This window comes from Gossypium hirsutum, chromosome D03, assembly GCF_007990345.1.
Source record: "Gossypium hirsutum isolate 1008001.06 chromosome D03, Gossypium_hirsutum_v2.1, whole genome shotgun sequence".
Taxonomy (NCBI): Eukaryota; Viridiplantae; Streptophyta; class Magnoliopsida; order Malvales; family Malvaceae; genus Gossypium; species Gossypium hirsutum.
The window spans coordinates 10,473,411-10,493,260 of record NC_053439.1 but is presented as its reverse complement, the minus strand read 5'-3'; the positions used below and the strand labels follow the sequence as shown (position 1 = coordinate 10,493,260).

The window sequence follows — 19,850 nt, the reverse complement described above, 5'->3', positions numbered from 1 at the left end:
GAAAAGTTCTAATTCTCAAAAATGGATTTATGCCATGAAAGATGATTATAAGTCTATGCAAGACAATAAAGTTTGAGAACTTGTCCCTTTACCTGAAGGTGCAAAACCAATTGGTTGTAATGTGGAGAGGTATAAAGCGCGTCTTATAGCTAAAGGATACACTTAGAAAGAAGGCATTAATTTTACAGACACTTTCTCTTCAGTTTCGTCGAAAGACTCTTTCAGGATAATCATAGCACTTGTTGCTCATTTTGATCTTGAGTTACATTAGATGGATGTTAAGATTGTGTTTCTTAATGGCGACATTGAAGAAACAATTCATATAGTGCAACCAAAAAACTTTGAGTCGAAAGACTCAAAGAATATGGTTTGCAAATTGACAAAATCCATCTATGGACTCAAACAAGCTTCCCGTCAATGGTACCGTAAGTTTCATCAAGTAATTGTTTCGTTTGGTTAAGAGATGAATATTGTTGATGATTGTGTGTATCACAAATTCAGTGGGAGTAAGTACATATTTCTGGTTCTATATGTTGATGACATTTTGCTTGCCGCTAATGATATAGGCTTATTGCACGAAACCAAGAGGTTTTTATCTAAATATTTTGAAATGAAAGATCTTGGGGACGCCTATTTTTTTTAGGAATTCAGATACATCGAGACCGATCTCGGGGTATTCTTGGATTGTCACAAAAAAGTTATATCGATAAAAAGGTTTGGCATGCAAAGTTGTAGACCAGGTGACACGTCTATCGTTAAAGGAGACAAATTTAGTCTTACTTAATGCCTTAAAAGTAACCTTGAAATTCAAGAAATGCAAAAGATTCCCTATGCATCACCTGCAGGGAGTTTAATGTATGCTCAAGTATGTACACATTCGGATATTGTGTACATTGTTGTAATGTTCAGCATATATTTATGCAACCCTGGTATAGACCATTTGGTAGCAGCCAAACGGGTTATGAGATATCTTCAGAGAATAAAATATTACATGCTTACTTATAAGAGATCAGATCTTTTGGAGGTCGTAGGGTATTCTAATTCTGATTTTGTTGGGTGCCAAGATAGCAAGAAATCTACATCAGGCTATATTTATCTATTAGATGGAGGAGCTATATCCTGGAAAAGTGTTAAACGGACACTTGTAACTTCGTCCATTATGGCAGCAAATTTTGTAGCATGCTATGAGGCATCAAACTATGGAATATGGTTGCGGAACTTTGTCACTAGGTTGCGCATTTTGGAGAATGTAGAAAGACCACTCAAATTCTTTTGTGACAATAAGTTAGCAGTGCTGTATTCCAATAACAACAGGAACTCATCTAAGTCAAAACATATTGACATAACGTTCCTAGTTTTAAAAGAAAGAGTGCAAAATGGTCAAATATCCATAGAGCATATTGGGACAAACTCCATAATAGTGGATTTGCTCACAAAAGGCTTACCACCTAAGGTCTTTCATAAGCAAACTACTCACATGGGTGTTACATTGTTTGAGGATACCATGATTTAGTGGGAGTTTATATTTTATTTGCTTTATGTTTGTTTTCAGACATTTATGTATTTGGTTATTTTCTTATCAGAAATGAAGTATTCAGTTTATTCACTCTGTTTTTTATTTTGATATTGACCTCACTTAAGTTTAAAGAGGACTAGATGGAAATATACATGTTTAGATCATATTGTATGTAATTTCCATGCTACACATCCATACTTGATCTATGTCATTTGGTTGTGTTAATATTCATGATCAGAGATGGATTTAGTTACGATATATGTAACGAAAGTCGTCTCGGTTCTATGTTAGCATAATTAATGGACGAGATTGTTCGGAATACCTTTTGGATATGATAGTAAAATTTTTGAGCTCATAAGGTTATATTATGACATGTAATTATAGAGTAATTAGTATATATATGTGGTTCAAGTGGGAGATTGTTGGAAAATATGGACATCACATATATAATAAGGGTAATTACATGTTATTATTTACTATTATGATAGGTTAGCCCAAATTAAAAGTGATCTAATTTGGTTAAGGTTTATTGGGATTTAATTATTAAATAAAGTATGGGTCAAATATGTGTAGATACTCTAGTAATTAATTTCTAATTAATGATGGGCTAATTAGGAATTAGGGCTAATGTGTCAAAGTTACATATATTAAGGTTATGGTCCCAAATTACATACAAGATAACTTTTCTAATACCCCATCCTTAGGTAAGAAAGAGCAAATATTCTCTGAATTTATTGTGTGTTATTTGAAATATTAAATCCCCAAGACCCGAAAAAACTTCAAGGAATTCATGGATTCAGGTATGCTTTCGCATATAGTTTTGTTTTTGATTTTTTCTTGACGATTTGACATGAAAAATCTTGGTTTATGATTTATTAAGTTTTGTATCAAGATTTTAACGTTTCTAACAAATACATTTCAGCGCACTCGAACTCACATCCTCCTACATTGGAATAATGTCCATACCAATTGAACTAAAACTCAATCGAAAAAGCAATATCTTCTTTGAATATCAAGCAGAGTTTTAACGAATATTGTGATGACCATTATCATGAAGAAGATAAGTTTGATCTTAAGATACCTTAAGAAAGGCATGAGATTAAGTTTGAAAATAAAGGAATAGTTGAAAGGAGGTTTCTTCCATCTATGCAGTTAGTTATCTTAATAATAATTTTTGTTCTTCTCTTGATGATTTATATTAATAATATATTAATGATGATTGAATTATTTCAATTCCAAGATTCACTCGTATTTTTTTTACACAATTTTATCCTAAAATTGTTGTTGTTTTCTAATAAAGAGATAGCATTTAAACCTTTAATATTGACTTGATGAGAGAAACTCACACACATACTTGCATTTTATTTTCAAGTAAGAGGAATTGTTTGGCTTTAGCACTATTAGGCCACGTGTCCATCGAATATTTACAACAATAAAAGTAAATCTTTTATACTCTTGGAATTGGACATATCGATCCATTAAGAGTTTAACTCTTTCTCTTGAACTACTCAAAACTAAATCTTGTTTATCAATATGATGTTCAAGCCATAAGGCACTAAATCTCTCTTCGCATTTTTGCCAAAAAAAGGGGAAGAAGGAGGGGCTGAGCAACATATGTGGTTGATGTTGCTATTGAGGAGCTGTTATGTTGCTGAGGTTTTTGATGTTGACGTTTTACTGTTACAACTTATTACTTTGATTTAGTGATGATTTGTTTGACTGATTGTGAACACCTTTATGTTTTCTGGATGTTGTTCTTAGATATCTGTTTTGACATACTGATGGATGCTTGAGATCTGTTTATCTTCTGTTGATATTGATTTTTGTGTTAAGGAGTTAACGATGCATCTTATTATAGTTTCCATATCTATATGCATAAAGCATGCTGCATGTTTTTGGTAAAAAATAAATAAAGGGGAAGATTGTAGGTTTAACTTGTTGAAACCCAATTGCAACTTATCGTGCAACAAGTTTTTGTTGCCATTGAGTTCATATTTGATTGGAAATTTTTAATATAATCTTGTGCAAATTTGAGTTATTTATTATTAATAATAAATAAACTAGTATATGGATAAATATGAATTATTACAAAAGACTATATTTCCATTTACTGTGAGATATGTGATCAAATTTGATATAATCTTTAGACAATCATATCTCAATCTTCACTATCCATTCTTTAATTAGAAACAATATGGGCGATATTCTGATGATTAAATATGATCTTTTTCAAAATAACTGAGACTTCATTCTCTATATATTGAAGCATTGGTTGCCCAACAAGTTATTCAATTGAACGAGAGCACAATTTTTGTTTATTGTAAGGAACATTTCATGAGTGCAACACTTTGTGATTAAATTGTTCTATCACTTTGTACATAAACCTTTTAAAAAAAAGGCTTAGTTAGAGAGAGTGTTCAATATAAATGTAGAAGAGAGGAGCTGCAACATTGGTAAGATTAGTTGAGCTCAAATATACTTGGAATTTATAGTTTATTTCTCTCAAAACAAGACCCCACAAATATAGGTTGTTGAATTCAACTTCCTAAACAACTTTCTCATGTTCTAAACCTGTTTCTTAAGTTACAATTGAATAAACAACTCAATAACTTGAACCCTTTGTACGCAATGACTGATCACCTTTTGGTCAAAAGTGATGTTTATAGTTATGGTGTGGTTCTACTTGAGCTCTTAACGAGGAAGCCAGCGAACAGTTGCAACCACCAGGTCCACAAAATCTCGTTACATGGGCTAGAACGCTCCTGACAACTGAGGAAGGTTTAGAAATAGTAATTGATCCAGCTATAAAATCTGACATCTCATTTAATAGCATTGCCAAGGTGGCTACAATCGCGTCAATGTGTGTGCAACCCCAAGTATCTCGTCCTCTCTTAATGGGTGAGCTTGCCCAAGCATTAAAGCTAGTTGGCAATGAATTTGATGAGAAAAATGAGGTTGAATCACAAACTTCAGAGACTTATCACCCAGTACTAGGCTAAGGATCCAGTCTGGAGAGTAGCATAGATGCAAAGTCAGCTTCAGGGTTTTCCAAGCATACCGCTGGGACTTGAGGTCCAAAGGCAATCACGTTCTAACCTACAAGGGACCAAAAAGAGAAGGCTTTTCCTGCATACCAATAGGGGTGTGTATAATTCGGGTAAAATCGAAAAAATTCGGTTAACCGACCGAATTCGGTTAATCGGTCGGTTAACCGAATTTTTTCGATTGGAGGTCGGTTAATTTTTTTATGATTTTTTGGTTAATCGAAAAAATTAATAAATAAAATTATCCAACCCAACCCACTTAGCCAACCCAATTACCAACCCAACCCAATTACTCAACCCAATAAAACTAAAACTAAAGTCTACCCAATTACCCAACCCAATAAAACTAAAACTAAAGTCTACCTAATTACCAACCCAATAAAAATATAACTAAAGTCTAACTCTTAAGTATCTACCCAATTACTTTTTTTTTTTTAGGTTTAATGCAAATGGAGATTTTTGGGAGAAGAAATTGATATAAATGGAGAATATTAAAGACTTACATTTCAACTCTGTTAATTTCAAGAATTATGTAATGTTTTTAATTATGTAATGATTTAAAGGCTTATGTAATATTTTTAATTATGTAGTGATTCAATTCGAGTAATTCGGTTAATTCGGTTAATTTTTAACTAAAAATAAAAACCATACAATTTTCAGTTAATTCGGTTAACCAACCTAATTAACCGAAAAATTTCGATTCGGTTAATTTTTTTTTTAAAAAAATTCAATTCAGTTAACGGTTAAAAATTTTAGAAAGTCAATTAATTTGGTTATAGCTATTTCAGATCAGTTAACCGGTCGATTAACCGAATGCACACCCCTACGTACCAAGAGGAAGCAGTTTACCGTCAAATTTTGGCCAGGGTCTCATTAAAATCCTGCTAACACCGTTGCTATAATGGCTTCCATGTGAAATTACAGTTGGTTTACATTAATAAAAACTGGGAAAGTTAATAAGAAACGATCGTAAACGAAAAATAAAAATAAGCCTATTTAAGGGGGCTCTATCACCAGAAAGTGGGTCCCCTTGTATGCGGCACTTGCACAAAAATAAATGCCTTTTCAAGATATGTTACTCTCTTAACATTCTTGGAAGAGTTGTATATGTTATCATAAAATACAACGGCAAACACCCGACCATAAAAGCCAGCACAACACAGGCATCTTCAGAACACAAATAACGTATTTTTTTCCCTAATAAGTTACTCATTCTCCTTTTGTGGTGCTGTTTTCTGAAGCAGTTATTCCGGATGAAGCACTCGATGACATATTGCTTGTGGAGCTTCCATTTTGGAAGCTCTTGGATGCTACCGCTTGGTTTGTCTGAGAACTGTTAGTTGCAGGCATTTGCCCCTCCTCAGCTAACTTTCTGAGAAGGTTCATAACGGTGGGAAGGAACTTGGTAGATAAAGAAAGAAGCCCAGGAAGCTGCAAGCATAAGAAGTCGTAAATTACACGTCGGTCAAAAGAAAAAGATTAATCACAATGAAAATCAAAATAATTTCAGTACTTAATTACGAGCATGAAATGTATTTTACTGAATAATTGCATTCGGTAAGAACATGGAATGCCACGAATGACATTGATAATTGCTTTTTGAAATTCCATCCAAATAACAGGTAACATACACTAACAATGATTTTCCATTTATATTATATCAATTGATGAGCTACAAAATAAGGGTCAGTAGCATGTTTTAAAAAGCAGAAAATCAGAAAAGATCTCACAACTATGTTTAAACTGAATCTTCCTCGGTAATATGCTTATAAATCTAAAGTTTTCATAACCAAAAGTTTCAAATTCTGTTGAAGTGAATAGTGTCAACCATTGTACAGTAAGAGTAGTTGGTTAACCAAATATTTTGAAGCATGCTCAGAAATAAACAAGGGACAGAAAATTTTAGTTTGAAACTCACAGCGCCATTGCGGAATTCACCCGAAATGTCAAGCTGCACCCATAGAGCCTTAATAATTAAGAAACCGACAAAGATGACACCCAGATATAAAGGATTTCTGCAATGAGGATAGTTGCAAGTAAGCACCAACAACAGAGAAGGATAAATAACATCATTGAGTACCCAACCAAAATTAATTCAAAACTACAAGTGCAACAAGCACCTTAGAAGAGTCATAAATTCATTAAATCCCAAGACTATCAAGGCAACAATTGCCCATGGAGGTGGCAGCCAGTTGTTGTTACGCCTGTTTGCTTCCTGAAAGTAGGAAGAAAACTATCAGGCATCAGTAAATTAGGAAAAAGAAAAAGGACTAAGACCAAAATATTAATTCTAAATTCCAGTGAATAAAACTTGATAGTAAATGTATATGCTACAAAGAGGTAGTACATGTGAAAAAATTGGGCAAACACAACAGAATTTCTGCAGCATTAGTTAACATAATGCAGTAACAATTCAAATCAATATTAGATGGGGAAAAGGATAAACCAAAATCTTCAAGAAAATTAGAATTTTAATTATCATGCCTGAGCAGAAATGGCCTGAGTGACAGTGTACTCTGTCTCAACCCTGAATTGCCGCCACAAAGACTTGCACTGAACAGGTGTGATCAATGTCTTAGCTGGTGGAACCTATACCAAAAAATAAATCATAAGAATAAATCACACATAATACATGCTCATAACATGAAGTTACGGCATTAGAAAGACACAAAATGTATCAAGACCCTGGAATCACTTCAGGATCAGATTAACTAGGTGAATGCCACGAATTCATTGTCAGAGAAACCCAGATAACTGTGACTTTCCACTTGAGGCATAAAAATGTCAGCAAATAGTATGCAATGGTGAAGCAATTTGTATAGTCCAACTAAAATCTCATAAAGATCCTCTGGCAAGAACAAGACATTACCTGCTCCCAAGTGCTTGAGGCTAGTGGATCAAATGTTGTAATGCTCCTATCAGTTACAGCAGCATTATTTTTTGTGTCCACCAAGGCAGAAGTTAGTGTGTTCTCAATATTATCAACATTATCATCCAACCGGATTGCAGCCATAACAGATAGCAACTTCAAGGACTGGCAACAAAAAATAAACCAAGTTTAGCAGAAAATAAAATGTAGCATAATTCTTATAACCAACAATTGATAGTACATAAACATACAGCAGAGCGAGCTGTTTTAGTGATGGCTCGGATATCTTCTTTGCCTGTCCAAACCCGTGGCATTGAATCAGAATCGTGACTAAACAACGTCGAAAACCTGTATATAAATTTCAAGTCAATTTTGGTAATATATAGCATTTGACAACTTAAACGCTTCTAACACAAACATTTAAATGCTCTATTACCTGTCCTTCATACGGATCAGTGCCCTTCCAGCTTCTTCTCTAGCTTTTGCTTCAACCACACCTCTTGCATGATCCTCCAAACTTGTTAGCATCTTCTCCTTGGTTTTTTCATCCATGTCAAAACCAGAGAGGGCATCGGAGAGTCCAGAGACAGCTGATACAGTTTCAAGCTGGAGAAGTTTCTTTATTGAGGGCCATGTATCATTATTAGCTCCATCTAAAAGTGCTTCAACAGGTCCTGACAATGCTTCATTTAGCTTTGCCTGCAAATGAACAATAATTATCGGTATGATTCCAAGTGGTGATTTAAACAGTTATAAACACGCATTGTGGATGTCACCATCACAGAAATCAAACAGACAAGATAAGATAATTACATCAATGCCAACAATGACAAGAAGTAACTCTTTGTTTACCATATATAGTACATCAGAAGAAAAGGGAAACACCAAAGGGCCCAAATTCATGTTCAACAAAAGAATAGAACTAGAAAATTGAAGGCCTTTCTCATTCAGATCAAGACAGTAATATGACATCTAAGTTAATTAGGTTTCAATTCTAAAGTAATTCTCATCATACACAGCAATGCAAAAATTTCAACAAGTAGCAACACAGTGAAGTATTAAAAAACCCAACTACAAATGACATCTTAACTAATTGGGCAAAATCAATTTTTAAAGTAACACACATCATATGCAACAAGTTGAATTTTTCAACAACCAGCAAGACCAAGAAAACAAATGTCATAACATCAGGGTATCAACTTCGAAACACCTTGCCTCCTTGCAACCCAACTCAAAAAAATGTGAAAATGATGCACTAACTCCTGCTTTAGAGCATTTTAGGCTACACTATCCCAAGTATCCCAACTCTTCATAATATCGCTTCAATATCAAGTAAACTGGAAATTATAGAACTGTCAATAACCAGGGGGATAATAACCTAAATCAACTAAATGATCAGAAATAACTTGTCATACCTCATATGATGAAGTCAGTTCTGAAAGTTTGGCAGCTCGGACAGAAGCAACATGTGCATCAACATCACGACATAGCTTATCCCTGACTTTCGAGGAATCCCAATTTGCTAATTCAACAACAGCATCTGAAAAAATGATGTTACACTCAACATGTAGTCAGTCAACCTTATCGAGAAAAAATACTCTCATTGACAAGCATCTATGCCACCAAACTTATTAAATGCAACCAAGATAGACAGGCTTTTAAAGTTTCGATTCATAGGATTAGCTTAAAAAACCATTTTCCTAATACTTCATAGCCAAACAAACCTTTTTATAATGGGTTTTTTTGTCTGGTTAATAGCTCTTGAACTTTATGTTTCGTAGTTTTTGATTCTTTGTCAGTTTTCAGCTAAGAGAAAGTTCATGAAGTTCAACCATACCTGCATACCCTTCATCAAACAAAGCCATGCAAGCATCAGTGCAGTTGCGAGCAGCCACAGAAAACCCTTCTCCTCCATTTAAAGCCTTGTCAAATGCTTCCTTAAATTTCTCAAGAGTTCCAGACCTTAAATGTCCTAGCATGGCATGGTGTGCTGGCTGGACAAGCTAAATCAGAAGACAAAAAGCAAGTGAGCTGAGAAAACAAAAACAACAAATATTGGAAAAGAATACAGAGCATGCTATTACTTGAAGCAGTTTTTCTTCTAGCTGCTTCCGCTTTGCAGATCTGACACCTTCATCAAAATATGTGGCTTCTGCATCATACCTAAAATCAAACCAAAGTGAACAAAGAACTTGATATCACTGATATGGAAAAAACAATCACCATGAAATGATCATGAAAACTGTCTCTTATTTGCCCAAGGTATGCATCAATATAATTTTCATCAACCAATTTAAAGAAGCAACACATCATTATCAGCATGACTCACAAGTCATCAGGTTGCCAATCAATTATCACAACATTCCTATTTATATTTATATTTTATCCTCAATACTCTGTACAGTCACTTTTGAAGAATGAATCACTTCTATAATTTCTTTATTGCTCTCAAACGGTCTTTTACCTAACCTAAGCCACTCAGCTCTTTCAAATGTTTATACAGGTAGTAACCTGTTTGAAACTTAGGCACTGGAAAACTGATCTTGTGATCTTATTAAAGCAGTCTTACTCTGTTAGAGAAGTATAGAGAATTGAATTCAGCTTCTTCCCAAAGCCAGCTACTGGACCAGACTGCACAGCTTCTTCTAACAGACACCAGCTCTGTCACGAGGTAGCAGGTTGATTTTAGTTTCTATAAAACATAACCAGCTCCAAAAATGTGTGTTTTCATGCATATATTTATGAATATAAACGCATGTTTAAATGTCCATATACCTCATTTGCAGTGAAACCAGCATACTTCTCATTGGCAATTTCTTCACAGCGTACCGTAGCCACCATGACCTACAGGCAAATGAAACATAGATAACAGAAAATAAACAAGATAAACTTTCACTTAAGTTAATGGTCAAAAGGTTACCTTATGGGCTGGAAGGTCGAGGTCCTTATTCTCTTTAATGACTTTCCAGATCTGTTGTGCGCTAAATGAGAACCCCGAAGCAGGTACCACTCCCCTCCGATCCCCAGCAAGCCCTCCCGGTGCAATAGAGTGGAAGAATCGTTGTCTCAAATTAGCAACCTTCATAATAATGATAGAATCAGACAAACTATCCATTTGAATGTCAGTTAATCTAACATATCAACAGCAGCATCCAACATTCAGATAAAATTACACAATCGGTAGATCTTTTATTTTAGCCATCACTAGAAAAGTAATTAGACAGTACAACCAAGATAAGAGAAAGGAAATGTAACAACACGAATGAGAAAAAGAAGGAAGTCGCCAAACAATCACAATGATGTCGTCATAAACCCAGAAGTAGATATTCAACTTGGTCTTTCTTTCCATTTAAAAGGGAAAAAATTCTCAAAGCCAATAGTGTAAAGTCTGTTTGCTTGCTCCGAATACTGAATGACCTTATGAGTTGGCCTAAAAAAGGTACCTGCTCTTTAAATTGCTCTTCTTTTTCTTCATAACTAGAAAGTGCAACAACCTCCACCTAGCCATTATCGTTAATAGCATGAAATCATCAGAAACAATAGTCATTAGAAAAGTTAAAGAGGGGCAGAAACATTTAAATTTATGTTGCATAACTCACAAACCAACATCATACATTGAAAAATTCACTTAATGGAGTTTCCTTATGTGCCTGCGGCTTAGGAACCGAGTCCCATATCTGCAATTCCAAGAAAAATGGGTCAGAAGAGAACATTACTACAGTTAATTAGAAATGTAAGATGCATAAGCTCTTAGAAATGTAAGAAGCATAAGCTCCATGTATCTGTACCTTCTGAATATCTTCTCTCAGAACAGGTTCTAAATTTTCCAGAGGTGTCTGTAAAAAAGGAACAGTTAAGAAACCATAAACTTCATTGACATCAGAAAATCCTTAGACATGATAACAATATAAAGCTTAAATACTGTAAAAATTTTATGGAAAAACTAAAAAGGTGAACAAAAGAATTAGCCCTCAGGCACAACTTGCTCCATAAAAGAAAGGTACCCACCCTTGTTTTGTCACGGATGACAAACATCAAAGTTGTTTTGCGAGGGCTAAACAATCGCATCATGACCTGCAACCAAATAAAACTAGATAAGAAAAGAACCACTTGAAAGTCAGAGCACTGCTTAGGAAGGGCAGCGAGACTGTGAATACCTGGAATACGGTCTTCAGAAGAGGCTTGTTTGCAGCTTGCTCACGACCAATATCATGACACCACCTAAATGAAAAATTGTTCAAGAAAGCCACTTGCACATACTACTGATTGCAATTAACTAATGTACAAAACGATGTCAAGCACCATATAGGTGCCAAACCTTACATGTTTATGAGTACTATATCTGAAACCGCCAATGCAAAAAGTGCACTTTGTTTCTCAAATGCTGTGTCATCCTGGAATGTGGCAAAGAAATGAAGAAAATATATAAATAATAATGTAAGCTCTCTCCTTCCCCATTTTTCATTAAACACGTGAAGATCAGATAAAAATAAACAAAGCAAATATACACACAGATTATTCACTCCATATTCCGCTATTATAATAGGAATTCCATCTCTTAATATGATCCAGCTTAATCCATAACTCTTAAAACCCAGAGTACGTTACAAAATTTTATTCTTTGCAAGCAAAAGTAGTTGATGATATATAAAATAATGTAGTTTCAATTTTTGGACAACATATGGAAATGATAGAATGCAAGCTAGCAACAGCACCTCCCCTCGTTCTCTTCCATCAGTACCCTCCAAATCCATTACTAGAGTGCAAGGCTCTATACCAGCACATTTTGCCATCCAAATACCTTTAGTGGTTTGAGACCTGAGAAAAAGCACATTCCATTAGTTCTTTCAGCCAATTGAAACAAATCCAATGTGTTACTACTTATTAGAAAAACGTAACTTACCTTCCCTTAAATGCATCCATTTCCCTGAAATTGGTGTAAAACAAATGATTTAACAGTGTGCTTTTACCTGTTGAGATCATGGAAAAAAAAATAAAACTTTAAATGGAACAATCAGAACTTACACAGCTACCATGATAAAACACCAAAACTAAAATCTTTCATGGCATGTGTTAGAATTTAAAAAAAAAAATTTATGCAAGAAAGATATATACAAAACTAACTACAGAAGTTTCCAATAATACCATATGGAACAAGTTCATATCAAAGTGAGATATGAAAACTATGCCTTTGTGCAAAGCTGCAGTGACCAAACTCCAAGTTTATCATACTCTCACATGCAACCCAAGTATTTCTAATTCAGTATCATTAAAGAAAATGAGAACAAATAAGCAGCTCAGTATGACCTAGGAATAGGCACCTAAGGACCAAGAAAAGGACAAGTATAAAGCAAGATGTCATAAAGATATAAAAGCATACCGCTGCTCTGAGGTCCCATGATAGCAACCACAGCATATGACAACCCGCATTCAGCAAGCTTAATTTCCTTGATAAGGCGGTCAGTTCCAACATCATTGAACAATCCATCTCCATCAATAAGTTGAATTGAATGACATTCCTCAGTCGTGGCTGTGAAGCGAAATGTCCGTAGCATGTATAAGTAAAGAGAATGAAGGTTCCATCAGCAACTTTAAGATTAAAATATCCATATCAGTTGATCAAGGAAAATTTAAGAATATCTCAACTAAAAAGAATTAGTATATTCATTAATTCAGACAGATAAATTTGGCAACTTTAATAAATTTGGCAACTTTAATATTAAGGAGCTGATAAGCAAAATCGGATTTTTCACTTTTCTTTTTTAGTTTTCTTCAGTTTCCTCAGCAGCCAAACATGCAGTATACATAAAATCTATCTATAGACCCGATCCAAACAGAAAAATTAACTTCAGACTACAATACTTTAAAGAAACTCTTAAAAAACCTAAAAACCAAGTTTAAATATAAATTTTAACATAAAAGAGATCGCATCGCTCATTAACTAATAGTAAAAGAACAAAATTATTAAGGCGGCGCGGATGCTAAAACGCTCTGGTTCAGTTACATCATAGAAATTAAACAAGAAACCGAATAAAATTAACTAAACAAAGGAAGAAACGGATCACTTAAAACAGCTATAAACAGAGAGAAAATAATAAGGCAAAACAGAAATGGGAAAAGAAAAGAATAAGATGAGACGATGCGATGCGATGCGATGCGAGAACGTACCCATTGAATCTTGTTTGAAAGTGATAGCTCAGAAACTGAGGAGATCGATGTCAATGAAAGACAGAGAAAGAGGAGAAAAATAGAGAGAGGCTTTGAAACTCGTCTTTAGTCTACTGTTTTTTTTTCTTTTCTTTAAAAGTGGGCTGGACTGGGTAATCAAAGACCGCAAAGTAAATAAGTTTAATTTTATATTTAGTCCCTAAATCTGTTAGATTTTCCAAATTTAGTCCTTCCCTTTTTAATTTCAAGAATTTGATAATTACTTATAATTTGAAAATTAGAGTCTAATTAGTAATGTTATTAATTCATTTCTATTAATTTGAGTATGCAGAATTTTAATGTTCAAAAGTATGATTTGAAAATTTAAATCTCAATTATAATAATGTATTTAAATTTAACATAATTCAATTAGCAATGAGATAGGTAGTAAATTTTGAAAAGTAAAAGAGAAAAAATTAGACCCAGTAATTAATACTTCGATAATAATTAGTTTTCCTTTTTTATTAAATTTAAAATTTTAAAAAATCTTAATAGATTTAAAAAAAATCAATACAAATTAAACTCAGATGCATGCATCCTCAAATAAGTCTCCATACACCTCCAATGAAGGTACAGAGATGGAAGCATCTGATTAGTTGTCCAAGACAAAAGGACAAAGTTTTTGGTAGGAATTGTGTTTGGTTGGGGGGTCAGCTGCACGATCACCGATTCTAGCGGGGCCCATCAACCGCCCATATATTTTTCCGAAAAGTGGGCGGTGTGTGATCGGCTGCTTTAACAGCGACTGTACACACGCTCTAATAACCCCATGTTTCAGAGCCGCATGGGTCCAGCATGGCTGCTCCACTGTTCTGTTGTGTGTAGTGTGGAACCCACCAGAAACCAAATTTAAAATGAAAAAATGAGTGTGGTTAAACCTAGACCTGCCCATGGGCAGGACGGTCTGGTCCGGCCCGACGCCCGCCGAAATATGGATTTGGGCAAAAAGTAGGTCAGGCCTCGAGCACCAATTTTATTTTCATAATCTCGCATTTCATTCATAATCTTATATTTTCATAATATTATCACATAACATAATCTAATATTTCACAAAACAAATGTACCCTTGTAGTTAAATTTTATATGATAAATTAATTGTACAAATATTTTATTTTTATTTTTTACAAACATTTATTTTAAAGAAAGGCCACATCTGAATTATGTAATTTTAGCACCTCTTCTAAATACGCATTTAATTTATGTATTGTTTCATCAATTAAAACATTAAGTGTGTTGAATTTAAATTATAAAAATCTATTTGATAAGTAAGTATTGATTAGAAGTATATTTTTTGATGATGTAAATCTTGAATTACGAAAATATTTTATTTACATTTTATCATTAATTTTTAATATTTATTATTATACTTGCAACATCATTATCCGAGGTATCGAGATACCACATTCGTTGTCAAAGCAACTACGATCACTCCAAATCAATTTAATTTTTTTTTTCAAGTTGTTAAGCTTAAAATACAATTAAATGTGATTCAAACACTTATCTAAGCTTGAAACAAGCTTACGAAAGCTCCCGAGGTTATCAAAGGTCATTTAGGGACCAAATTGCAAAGTCCAAACTTTCAGTGCTCGTTGCGACTTCATGGATTCCATGTTACGACCTCACTCACTAACTTGAACTCGTCGCGATTTCATAAGGCCTGACACCACAACCTCAATCTTGCCACCTTAAATCTTAAGAATTTTTTTTCTTCCTAGCATTAATGGCAACATTCATATGGTATATACCAACCAAATTCAACCTTTATAACATTCACACATGCCCCAATAAACCATTCAAATATGCCAATTTGAACCTTAAATATCACCTATTTATACTCAATTCCAAATCATACAAAACCAATTTACAAGATTTACAAAATGAATCAAAAGCACCAAAGCTTTCATTGAAATCAACCAAAACTTTTCCAACATATCCCTAAGTATATGCCAAAGACTTAAGTCCAAAAAATTTAAATTCATACTCTCTTCAAGGCTTGATTTTGTGATGAGATAAGTTGGAGATGATCTTCACCCTAAAGCTTCAAAACGATCTTCACCTACGTTGTAACGACTCAATTTTTAATGGTATCAAAAAATACGGTTTTGGGACCCTTTTTTGTAAACTGAGCCCGTAAATATTAAATAAAAATATTTACAAAGTTATTAGATAGGTAAATTAAATTTTGGATAAGTGATTTAGCCGAAATTACGTTTAATTAGGGCCCAAGGACTAAATTATAAAAGTCCAATTGCTATAGGTTTTTAATTAAAAAATAATTCGAGGACTTAAATTACAATTAACCTAAGTTCTAAAACAACAATTGGAACATGTCAAAAATTTGATAGTGGACGGTTGGATTAACAATGTCATTAGCTTAATTAAATTAAGATTTAATTAATTTAAAACATGTTTAATTAAAACTAAGCATAATTGCATAAAATACCCTCAACCTTATGATGTTTTTAAAAATCAACTTAATTTTAATGGTAAATGTGAGTTGACTCTCAGTCAAACGACAGGTCAATGAAGTAGCCTATATGGCATGCTACATAAGTACAATGTCATTGATGATATCACCAAAACAAAAAAAATTCTTTTTTTTCGATGTTCTTTGTTCTTCTCTCTTTCTCTCTTCCCCTAAAACTGTTGTTACAATAAAAAAAACACCTACCACCATTTTCATCAAAACCCACTCCTGCATTTCACTCTTCCCCAAGTACGCCTCTCACTGCCGCTTTGTCCCAGCCTCGACTTTCTCTCCTTCCTCTCCCTCTGCATCTCCTCCAGTCCCTGAACCAATTTCGTTCAACTTATCAGCACCCCTAGGAATTGAATAAAGTATTTTTTTAAACCCTAAACCTGAAGTTTTTTTTCCTTCTTAAGTCATGAGATTTTGAGTTACGGTTAGGTTTGTGTTATCTGATCTTTGCTATATTTGATTTTAAGCTTTTGCTCCTATTGCTTACCCCTTCACTCTTCCTCTAGTGCCTGTCGCAGGTTGTCTTCTGCCTTCCAAGTTTTCGACAGGTTAGGGATTAAATAAGGTAATTTTTTTAAACCCTAAACCTAACTTGAAGATTCTACTTCAATCATGAAATTTGTCTTTGCCTCTACGTCATTCGTTATATTCAATTTTCGATTTTAGATCCTACTGCTTGTTACTTTGTCTTATCTCGTGCACTATTTGTTAAGAGGGAGAATTTTTTTTAAAGCTATCTACTTAGTGGAAATGGTAAACCGTAATTGCTTCTATTTTCCCTTAATCTGCTATTTACGGTATCAACTCGTTGTTATTGATGTGAAATTTTTTCACGTTGCTATTGAGGTCTTTAGTGGTTATTGGTTGTGCTGCTACTGCAGAATAGTAGTCGTGACAGTTACACCATTGTTATTTTTAACCTTGAATGGTGATTTGATTTGTATTTTTTTAAAATAGATTCAGATGCTCTTTGAAACTTTGATTACCTTTTTATTTGTGTTTCTTTTTGATTAATTAGATTTAGCTGTTATTCAAAATCATGAATATTAATTTGATTTGTATAGAGTGAAATACAGGTGTAGGTTTTGATGAAAATGGTTGTGTGTGTTTTTTTATTGTAATAGTAGTTAGAGGGGAAGAGAGAAAGAGAGAAGAAAAAAAAGATCGAAAAAAATGAAAAAAAATTGTTTTGATGATGTCATCTATGACATCATGTTTATGTGGCATGCCACATAGGCTACTCCGTTGACCTACCTTTTGACTGACTGTCAACTCACGTTTATTGTTAAAATTAGGCTGATTTTTGAAAAAATTATAACGTTAAGGGTGTCAATAAAAAAAAAGAGTTAAAGGGTTCAAACCCAAAAACCCAAAAATGTTAAGGGTACTTTATGTAATTATGCCTTAAAACTATTTATATGTATATATATTAGAGTTAGTGGGGGAAAAGAAGAACTTCTTCTTCTTCCCCAAACACTGAAATTAAGAAAGAAAAAAAAACCTAGGTTAGAGCTTGAAGCTTTTGACCAAGAATTCGTAAGTGCAATTTAGTTATTTTCTTGTAATTTTTATGTTTTTGAGGTCATTAAAGCTTGATTTTACTAGCTCATGTACCAATTTGTAAAATTTTGAAGTTGTGAAAGTTTTCATTTTTGAGTTCTTGAAGTTTTAGGTATTAAATTGATAGATTTTAAACTTAGATGTGAAAAATGACTAAATTATAAATCTAATTGATATTTTCGTGTAATAGGGGCTAAACTGAATAAAATGTAAAATTGAATGTAGAAATAATAAACAAGGGGTTCCTAATGGGCCATAGTGAAATCAAATTTCAATTTGGATTTTTAAATTGAAAGTTATGTTAGTCCTGATTTTAAGAACTAAATTGAATAAATTGCAAAATTGGTATAAATTGAATAATGTTGTATGTTTATGTTAATTTACAGCTAATGTCGACTCGGATTCGTCGAGCGGGAAAGGAAAATCTAAAGCCTTCGACGAGTAGTTCAGAATTTCTGGTTTGTAATTATATGATTCGAGAACCTTTTATTTGCTACATATTTATATCATTTTGTATTATTAACAATCTATTTTTTAATGGTGTCGAAAACAGTGGTTTCGAAATCCCATTTCCGATGTCCAAGTTTGAAAGTATTAATATTTAACATTTACATGGTTAGTATAAAGTTTAAATAAAGTACAATCCCTTAATTTTGTCAAATTGATAGTTAATTAAGGTATAAGGACTAAATTGTAAAATTTATAAAAATTAATCGCTTTAGTTTTTTAATTAATCGAAGGACCAATTGAACAATTAGACCATTTTAAAATGGCTAAACGGTGGTGGATGATATCATTATCCAGTGTATTTGATTTAATTTTGATTAATGTTTATTTAGTTATGGTTTAATTAGATTAATTATAATTAATATAGTTTAATGAAAGTATAAAAGTTAAAATGAAAAGAAGACAAATCCAGTCTTTTTTCCATCTAATTCTCTACTATTTAGAAAGAAAGAAAAATAGGGTTTTGAACTTTCAAACTTTCAGTATCAAATTGATAGGTAATTTAAAGCCCTTTTCTTGTCATTTTTATGTTTTTGAGGTCGTGGGAGCTTAATTTAGCTAGCCCATGTACCAAATTGTAAAATTGTTAAAGTTTATAAAAGTTATCATTGTTGAATGCTTGAAGAAATTGGTATTAAATTTTAGATTTTAAGCTTAGAAGTGAAAAAGGATTAGTTTGTAAAGTTTAATTGTTAGTTTTTTAACATAGGGACTAAAGTGTATAAATTTTGAAATTGATATAAACTTTTCATAATTATAGATAGTAGAGTCTCTTAAAATGATATAATTGAGATCAGTTTCAAAATCAGAACTCAAATTTGAAAGTTATGGCAAATTCAGTTTTAGGGACTAAATTGAATAAAATGCAAAACTTTAGGGCATTCAAAAAATGAAATTGAACTGGTTCATGCATTTTATAGGATTTTATAACGTAGTTTAAATTGATAAATTGAATTGAATTATCGTATAGATCAGGAATTTAACCAAATTGAGGAGAACCGGGGAAAAGGCAAAATTATCATGAGTCTTTACAATTCAACTTGTTTCTTGATTTAACCAGGTAAGTTCATATGGTATGATTTTATTGAAGTTTTTATATATTTGAATTATGAAATTGTGTATGTTTGATAATAATTTGAATTGTTTACAATTCAGTACAAAATGTGAGATATGAACTAAATCATAAAGAAATGATAATTTGGCTGTTAAATTGAATATGATGAATTGTAATTTTCTATATTTAATGAATTGATAGTTGACTATGACAGATGGAATCATAATGGTATGAATTTGATTGATTATCGAGATAGAGAAATTAATTGAAAATAGTATAACTTGGTGAAATTGTGAAATTGGCTTGGAATTGAGACCAATCATGCTATGGTATGTATGAAATGATATCTTGATTGATTATGTAACGACCCAAAGTCAGTGGTGTTAAAAAATACAGTTTTGGGACTCTATTTCTATAAACCGAGCCCAAAAATATTTACGGAGTTATTATATAGGTGAATTGAATTTTTTATAAGTAATTTAGCTGAAATTGTGTTTAATTAAGGCCCAGGGATTAAATTGTAAAGTCCAATCGCTATAGATTTTTAATTGAAAATTAGACTGAGGACTTAAATTGCATTTAATCAAAGGTCTAAAATGAAAATTAAACCATGT

The 19,850-nt window shown here is 33.0% G+C and overlaps 2 protein-coding genes and 1 long non-coding RNA gene across 4 annotated transcripts; 2 read left to right on the top strand and 1 right to left on the bottom strand.

Moving 5' to 3' along the window:
• Positions 1-814: 814 nt before the first annotated feature.
• On the top strand, positions 815-1,513 carry LOC121215394 (secreted RxLR effector protein 161-like). The gene has a single exon (XM_041089858.1). It carries the CDS (start codon positions 815-817, stop codon positions 1,511-1,513), a length of 699 nt encoding a protein of 232 aa, XP_040945792.1.
• Positions 1,514-5,473: 3,960 nt separating this feature from the next.
• On the bottom strand, positions 5,474-13,723 carry LOC107950662 (protein ROOT HAIR DEFECTIVE 3). Of its 2 annotated transcripts, none has more exons than XM_016885543.2 (23): positions 13,598-13,723; positions 12,810-12,959; positions 12,333-12,399; positions 12,145-12,247; positions 11,753-11,823; positions 11,587-11,650; positions 11,438-11,503; positions 11,218-11,265; positions 11,044-11,106; positions 10,873-10,929; positions 10,350-10,508; positions 10,205-10,273; positions 9,999-10,090; positions 9,514-9,592; positions 9,267-9,432; positions 8,845-8,969; positions 7,866-8,128; positions 7,681-7,777; positions 7,430-7,594; positions 7,045-7,149; positions 6,681-6,775; positions 6,479-6,575; positions 5,474-5,991 (listed from the first exon to the last, which is right to left on the bottom strand). In XM_016885543.2, the coding sequence occupies exons 1-23, from the start codon at positions 13,599-13,601 to the stop codon at positions 5,770-5,772; spliced, it is 2,427 nt and encodes an 808-aa protein (XP_016741032.1). In that variant the 5' UTR covers positions 13,602-13,723; the 3' UTR covers positions 5,474-5,769. The 2 variants fall into 2 exon arrangements, with proteins under 2 accessions (XP_016741032.1, XP_016741033.1); XM_016885544.2 differs by having other exon boundaries at positions 12,333-12,356.
• Positions 13,724-16,235: 2,512 nt separating this feature from the next.
• Positions 16,236-18,327, top strand: LOC107950931 (uncharacterized). Its single transcript, XR_001698270.2, has 3 exons — positions 16,236-16,544; positions 16,622-16,680; positions 18,062-18,327. It is a non-coding gene; the product is annotated as an uncharacterized lncRNA (long non-coding RNA).
• The last annotated feature ends 1,523 nt before the right edge of the window (positions 18,328-19,850 follow it).

What these genes read in the sequence shown, in the direction of transcription:
- LOC121215394 (XM_041089858.1), top strand. Translation starts at nt 815, where the DNA reads ATGCAAAAGATTCCCTATGCATCACCTGCAGGGAGTTTAATGTATGCT.
- LOC107950662 (XM_016885543.2), bottom strand. An exon ending in CCTCAAGCACTTGGGAGCAG is followed by an intron (nt 7,150 to 7,429) that starts GTAATGTCTTGT and finishes TTTTTGGTATAG; the next exon opens with GTTCCACCAGCTAAGACATT. An exon ending in GAATTTATGACTCTTCTAAG is followed by an intron (nt 6,576 to 6,680) that starts GTGCTTGTTGCA and finishes TCCTCATTGCAG; the next exon opens with AAATCCTTTATATCTGGGTG.